This window comes from Callospermophilus lateralis, chromosome 1 (assembly GCF_048772815.1).
Source record: "Callospermophilus lateralis isolate mCalLat2 chromosome 1, mCalLat2.hap1, whole genome shotgun sequence".
NCBI lineage: Eukaryota > Metazoa > Chordata > Mammalia > Rodentia > Sciuridae > Callospermophilus > Callospermophilus lateralis.
In genome coordinates, this window is record NC_135305.1 from 12,312,827 (window position 1) to 12,320,452 (window position 7,626).

General features: G+C 43.4%; 1 protein-coding gene across 1 annotated transcript; it reads right to left on the bottom strand.

The window, feature by feature from the left end:
* Positions 1 to 1,758: 1,758 nt before the first annotated feature.
* Positions 1,759 to 2,676, bottom strand: Tas2r60 (taste 2 receptor member 60). The gene is given in 4 exon segments (XM_076853014.2): positions 1,759 to 1,815; positions 1,882 to 2,078; positions 2,179 to 2,481; positions 2,484 to 2,676. Coding segments are annotated over 4 exon segments (750 nt in total).
* Between the last annotated feature and the right edge of the window lie 4,950 nt (positions 2,677 to 7,626).

Here is a 7,626-nt window from a genome sequence, read left to right on the forward strand (position 1 = left end):
GATATTTTAGAGAAATGTTTGTTACAGAAGAGAAGGGCAATAAAGAGGGAAAGTTTGAAGCTTCATGCAGAAGTGGAAGTCCTTGACTGAGCTGGGGGCATAGAGAGGGAGCCGGGCCAGAAGCACATATATTAGCCCTGAAAAACCAAAAGCAGAGATCTTCCTTCCATTGCAGAGAAGTTGGGGGAAGTGTTAAGAAACAGAAAATAATGCTTAGAGATGCTGAAGGACTAGAGGGGAGTTGAGAGACGTTGGGTTGGATGTTCAAGGGATAACTGAGTTTAAGGGAGGTTTGAGAAGAGATGCAAGAAGCAGAAAAGCAATCTATGCTTTTTCCACCAAATCAAGACTATTTTCATTCTTGTTTTTCCCCTAATTTGTTATATATGACAGCAGAATGCATTACAGCTCATGGAATCAAGAGGTCATGTTACACATATAGAGCACAATTTTTTCACATCTCTGGTTGCATTCAAAGTATATTCACACCATTCGTGTCTTCAGATGTGTACTTAGGGTAATAATGTCCATTTCATTCCACCATCTTTCCTATCCCCCCCCCTTGCCTCCTCCCTTCCCCTCCTACCCTTTGTCCTATCTAGAATTTGTCGAATCCTTCCTTGCTCCCTCTCTCAATCCCAGTGTGAATCAGCCTCCTTATATCAGAGAAAACATTTGGCAATTGGTTTTTTGGGACTGGCTAACTTCACTTAGCATTATATTCTCCAACTCCATCCAGCTATCCCACTCCTCGATGTATACCCAAAGAACTTAAAAATAGCATACTACAGGGACACAGCCACATCAATGTTTATAGCAACACAATTCACAATAGCTAAACTGTGGAACCAACCTGGATGTCCTTCAGTAGATGAGTGGATAAAGAAAATGTGGTATATATACACAATGGAGTATTACTCAGCAATAATAGAGAATAAAATCATGGCACTTGCATGTAAATGGATGGAGTTGAAGAATCTTTTTATTCTTAAATCTTAAGTCTCAGACAGAGATAGAGGAAATTTGTCTGTAGAAGAAATTTCAGTTGTTCCAATATGAACATAAAAGAAGTTACATTGGGCCCATGGACCGTAACACTTACAGAGCTGACTAACAAAGCAAGCCATTGTAGAGGACATCGACAATATATAAATCTTAGACTTCTGGCTTTCAGAAGGATCCTAGAAGTTCATCTGAGAACATCCACATTCAAGACAGCGCACACCACACACATGCACAAGCGACACCATGCTCTGTGGAGAGCTCAGACACCGGGAACTCGTCCATGCTGGGAAGGAGATCTTCCCCCTGCGGCAGCAGAACAGGAGAAGTGTTGAGCAGGGAAAGCCCATTCACAAGATGCAGCCAGCAGGAACTGGAAGCTCCAAAGATCTTCTCCAGTTTGATTAGACACACAAAATATCCCATCAGGTGTCCGGATCCTTGAATTCAGTTCCCAGAAGAAGAATTTTAAATACCAAGGGACTGGTCACAGGAAAAGTACAAGTTTCTTTGTCCCCTGAACATATCAAGTCCCACAGAGAACATGGTGTTTATCATTGAGACCAGCTCATAAATCAGGTCTTTGACCTCACCTCAAATCCTGTGTCCTTGAGGTTCTTCTTCTCAGCACTAAGTATAGCAAAGAGGGAGAAAAGATTACATGTGGCAAAGAAAGAAGCTGTGTCCTGTTGCGCCCATGCCTTCTGCCCTGCTGCCCATGACTTGGAGGTCTTTCTTCATTAACTGTAGTGCGACTCAGGATGCTCCCCCCTCCACCTCAAGGAACAGCCCGTCTGTAGGGCAGCTCTCAGCCTGGGGTTGCGAAGAGCAGAATGATGGGTGGACTGCCCCCCACAGAGACGTCACCACCGGCCAGACCCAGTACCTCAGTTCCTGAAATGGAAAACTACCAGCCGAACTGAGCACCAGGGACAGGAAGCAGGAGATGAAGAGAAGGGCAAAGGAAAGGAGAGCAAGGAGAGCTTTGATGTGAGCCTGGGCTCAGACATCTTGAAATCCTGACAGGGCCAACAGGGTCCTCCTCGTGTGTCTTCCCAGGGACGTCAGAAGCAAACCATGGAAATGAAAGATAATTTCACAGGTGAAAGAAATGAGGCCCCCAACTTTAAATGGGGTGAAGACTCCCCTTGAAGGTCACAAAAGAAGACTAGGTGTAAAAGATAACCAGAAAGATAGCAGTAGTGATTGTCCAAGTAGCCATTTTTATGGAGATGAAGTAGAATTTCTCATATGAGCTTCTTATGCTCTTCCCAGAGATGCTCCAAGACTGCCACTTGCTCTTTAAATTGTTATCATTTATTTCTCAGTTGCCTATGAAAAATAGAAAGCTGCTCAAGCCGGAGAGTCCCAGAGAGCTGAACAGCATCCATGGTACCCACCCAGGCACCTTGCACTTTAGCCAGAGGAAGGCAGGATGGGTAAAGGTTGCAATCTTCACACAATAGAAGAGACTGAGCTGGAGGCCCCTAGGCTGACCAATAACCTATCTTAAGGCAACCGTGTTCTCCATAGCAACCAACTGATTCCCAGTAGTGCAGTGATGAAGCCGTTGCCCATCACCACCACCAGGCGCAGAAGGAAGAAAATAATAACGATGATGATGACTTCCCTATTGGTCACCATACCCTTTGGAACCATTTGATCTCCAGTCATTTCTCCTGTGGACAAGATGGGTCCCAAGATTTCAAGGGTTATTTCTGTTGGTTGGAAGGTTGTCTAGGGTATGTTTGTATCTCCAGCTCCTCCAGTGCAGAGGTTAGACCAGAGTAGAGGATGCAGGCTCTCTGATGGGGGAGAAGAGAGGGGTTCTTCTCTCCAGACTAGATGCAAATGTGGTCAAGGCTAAATTTCTAGAGTCTGACTGCCTGCCTATGAATTTGCCTGCTCTCCTGCCTTTCCCTGCCTACTGTCAACATCGGCACAGATAATATGTCAGGCCTTTGCATTGGTGTCCCTTACACAGGCTATATTTACCTAAGCTAACACCTGAGACATGACCACACACTTGCTGGCTGCTCAGTAATGGAATGCATAGGCTCATTTCCTACTGAGGGTCAGAGGACACCATGGTCATATCCATGGAGGTGGGGTCGCTCCGTTCCAAGCAAGGCTACAAATGCCCTCAGTAGTGTTTACTTCTCACAACAACGCATGAACTAGGTGCTCCAAGATTACCCCTTGGATAGAGAAACAGAGAGAAAACTGAGCAAGATGCTCCAAGATTACCCCTTGGATAGAGAAACAGAGAGAAAACTGAGCAAAACTTCTACTCAGAAATTAACGAGAATCTTTATTGCCTGAGAATCCTCCATCATAAAATAGAACAATGAAGACAATTACATAAAACAAAGCAAAAAAATGTTTTTCAGTTCTTTATATTTTAAAATGGCATCTCAGGGAGGAGCCCTTACTGAGACAGTTATAAAACCAGTGGGATGTGGCAGGGACAGCCCTAACCCAGGAGACTAGACAGGCTTCAGCCCAAGCCGCACCCCCAACTGTGAGTTCTTGGATATGCCAGTCACCCTTCTGTGCCTCATTGTGAACATCTGTAAAATGTGAAAACTGGCAGTTATAATGCATAGGATTGTCTTAGAATCTCAGTATTTATCTATTTATTTATTTATTTGGTACCAAGTATTAAACCCAGGGGCCCTCAACCACTGAGCCACATCCCAGCTGCTTTTATATTTAGAGACAGGGTCTCACTAAGTTGATTGGAGCTTCACTAAATGAGGCTGATTTTGAACTCACAATCTTCCTGCCTCAGCCTCCCGAGCCACTGGGATTACAAGCATGCGCCACTGCACCCAGTTAGAATCTCAGATTTTAGACTGCAAGAGGTAAATTAAAGATAATTTCACAAGTGAAAGAAATGAGGCCCCAAACTTTAAATGGGGTGAAGACTCCCATTGAAGGTCACAAAAGAAGACCAGGTGTAAAAATGATTCCAAGTCTAGGGACCTTTGCCATAGTTACCATTGTAACTTACAATCCTATCTTCTTCATCCTTAGCTGGAGGCAGAAGACCAGGTTTTGAGTCTTGTTATAATCACAGGCTATGGATTCACAGGGTCATCATTTAATTCCTTTAACCTCCTCTTTCTTCTCCTATTAAAAATATGGATCACAAAAAAATGTGAGCATAAATATATGAAAGTTCTTTGAAAACTAGAAATCTCTGTACGTGCAGGAGACATAATTCTGATGATGACTGTGACTTATTAGAATGACTATCTTCCATACATCCTGTAGTCTGACAAGTGGTCCCAGAGGGATTGAGGAGAGCATCAGGAATGCAGTGGAGGTGCTGGGTACCAGATGTTGGACCATCTACATTAACCAGAGGGATGGAGTAATTCAAGACTGTATTCTTCATAGGATTGAACATCAAAGAGTTAAAAAAAAATCAACAGTCAACACCCAGATTAGTGCAAATAGTTTTAATATTTCACAGAAAACTAAGTGAGTAGACATTGTTCTAGATCTGTTGTAGCAACATAGAAGACTTAGGATCAAGTTAAAAAAAAAAAAAAGGATGAGGGCGTTTTAATGGTGTCCCCATCTCCTAGCCAGCACCATGCCTGCCAGTTCCATGAACAGAGCCCCACAAAGAGGGACTAGAATGCAGAACAGTTATTCTGCATGTCTTTCCATTTCCAGTCTCCCTCCAGGAGGAATTGTTTGTCCAACACAGGGACCAACTGTAGTGACACTGTGTTCCTGAGTGAAGGGAAGAAGGTACCACACTCTGTGAAAATGCAAATTTCCATGGAACACAGGCTGCTTCTTCCTTGTCGTGGTTCCTCTGGCTGATATTTGGCTGTTTCCCAATGAAACTTGGAGAAATGAGGCAAAGTATGGGCTTATAACTCTGTGGTTTAAACAACCACTAACTTCTCAATATGGAAAACTCATATCTTTTCCATCCACCTCCTACCCCTTCAATGGTTCCTACTATGAGAAAGATGTGCAGTTATCCCTCAATTCACTTAGCAACAATTTTTTAACTGTCTCCCATGTCATATAACTCCATGAAAAGCACTGGGACTGCAACACTGAATTACACATTTGCCCTGAAAGCTCTTTTTGCACTAATCCTAAACCACAAACACTTCCTGGGCAGTTAAATGAACCCCAAGCAGTGAACAGTCATTTTCATTTAAAGTGTTTTATGATGATTTTTTTTTATTGTGCTGAGTTTTTGTTTGTGGCATTTTGCTTTTAAAATTTACATTTATTTTCTTAAGCAGAATCTAAATCTGAGAATTTAAAATTTTTCAGAGTCTTTACAAATGTAATCATGAGCAGGTTGTCTAGATGGGAAATTCTCAATTCAGAATGATTTCTATCAGAATAATTTTTTTAAAGGATGGATCCAAACACATACTGTGGTTCTAAATATCATTCACCCTCGCAGGTTTAGGGTATTAGCTCAGTGCTAGAGTGCTTACTTAACAAGGGTGAAAAAGAAAAGTTTCTAAACCTTGTGCATCCTCCTATTCTCATCCCAAGGATTCTCCAAAGAGTTCAGCAGCAGCAGTAGCAGAAGCTTCATTGTTGTAGGACAAGAAAGCTGCTTTCTTACATGTTGGCAGAGGACAAAGCATCAGGAAAGGCGGTGGGAATATGCTTATGTCAAGAATGATTAGGTAAGGTTGGGTACCAGAGGGGATTCACAGAAGGGAAGGTGGCACATTGATCTGGAAAGATAGGCTGGAGAGAGACCAGAGCAAGCCAGGACAGTCAGGATGAGATACTGGGCCTTTTCTTTAATCAAGGAGAAGCCACCAAACACTTTTAATGCTCAGGAGTTAGAGTTTAGGAAAGGAGGCTGAGAATACCAACCAATGAAGAACTCTGAATAGAAGCTCTGGCACAACTCAAGGGATGTGAGGGGTGTGAAAATGCAGCAGAATTTGAGTCAGATCACCAGGCCCTTTCCACCTGAGACCTTCAGGAAAGGGCTGCAGAGATGCCCAGGGACAGACAGTCTTCCAGAAGCTCACAGCTGAAGAGGGGATGGAGCAGTCACCCTGATGCTCCTGCCTCTGCTGCCCCCACCCAGCCCTCTGTGGCATCAGCTCACTCATGTTGCTGCAAAATGAGTTTAAAAAGAAAGACCCTTTGTGCTTGATGATGAGGCTACTGTGTATTCAGTTGGTGGCCCAATTCAGTTAGACCCAAAGGTTCTAGAGTATTAGTGTGGCCATAGCACCATTTCCCACAAGGCCCCTCTGCTCTACCTCTCGTCCCTACGCTCTGTGCTATTTGCCAACAACCTAAAAATATCCTCTTTTAAAGCTTTAATCACCATTTTCCTAGAGAAAATTAATCAGTCTGCTCTCCCTTCTCTGGGCATCCCTCTCTCTCCTGCTATAGCTTGGACTCCAGCTAACATTGAAACGTAATTTTGAGGGGTCTCAGCTTTCCAGGGTTGCTGGACAATTTACCATACAATGAAGTTATTTATTTGAAATTCATTGTAACTCCCTTTCTGTCGTGTTATTTATTAATTACTCCTCGTTTGACTAGTTCAAACATATGCAAATTTATTATTAATTATATCTATGTACTACTTGGTATACCTCATAAGATACACAGAATAATAGGAATTTGAAGAAGATAAACAATAAATGGATATTGAGGTTGATGATTTTCTTCGTACTCTCAGTGTACAAGCTCTGTCTGGAGATTAACATCCTAGGCAATAGCATCCAGGAGGCACCTCCTAGGTAACAGCCAGCCGGGAAGAACAGAATTATCAAAATTAAGACTTGTTTGAGAATTCCCTTCATTTTCCGTCTATCTTCTGTTGGCCAAACCCTAAAAACATTTCCACGCCAGATGCAGCATGTGGCCAACACATGAAATCATGTGGTAGGTTAGCACAACGAGCTTATGTGTCCGCTGAAGAAGCACAAAGCTCTTGTGTGTCCTTAGCCTTCCAGGGGATCAAACTGAGAAAGCGTCCTGGGTAGAATCAATCTCTAGGACACAAAAGATGGGAACGGCAAAGATTGGCAGAGAAAGGAAAGAAGGGAAGAAGAAAAAAAAACCTGAGGGACGTTTCAATTCTCTGGTGGGCCAAGGGATAAATGGTGGAAGGGAAGGAGATGTGGGGAGATGGAAAGAAGCTGTACTGCAGAGAGACGGAGATGAGGAGATGAGGAGGCAGCTGGTGTCACAAGGGGGGTGGTGTTGGGAATCCAGGCCACTAAAAACAACTTTTGGTTGCCTGTGGAGACCATTGATGATGGTCACAAGTCTTCACAAAGGGAGTGTAGCTTGGAGAATGTTCTTAGGTTGCTTGCACAGAGAGTCTGACAGGCCTGTGAGGAAATGAGGCCCTCAGCTAAGGTAAAAGGGATTTGGGACTCAGATTAGGGTTTAGCCACAGTGAAGGAGACAGTAGGAACACAGAGAGATGGAAAAAGATTTAGTGGGACATGCAAAGAGTGGGTGGTGGAGAGAGGAAGACCTGAAAAGAGAAAGTACCCAAACCTTCTGAAGTCTTGCCACATGGGACTGTTCACCACAGTACTGGTTCCAGATGTGGGTAACTTAAGACCCAAATCACCCTTTGTTCAGGGCCTTCAAAAC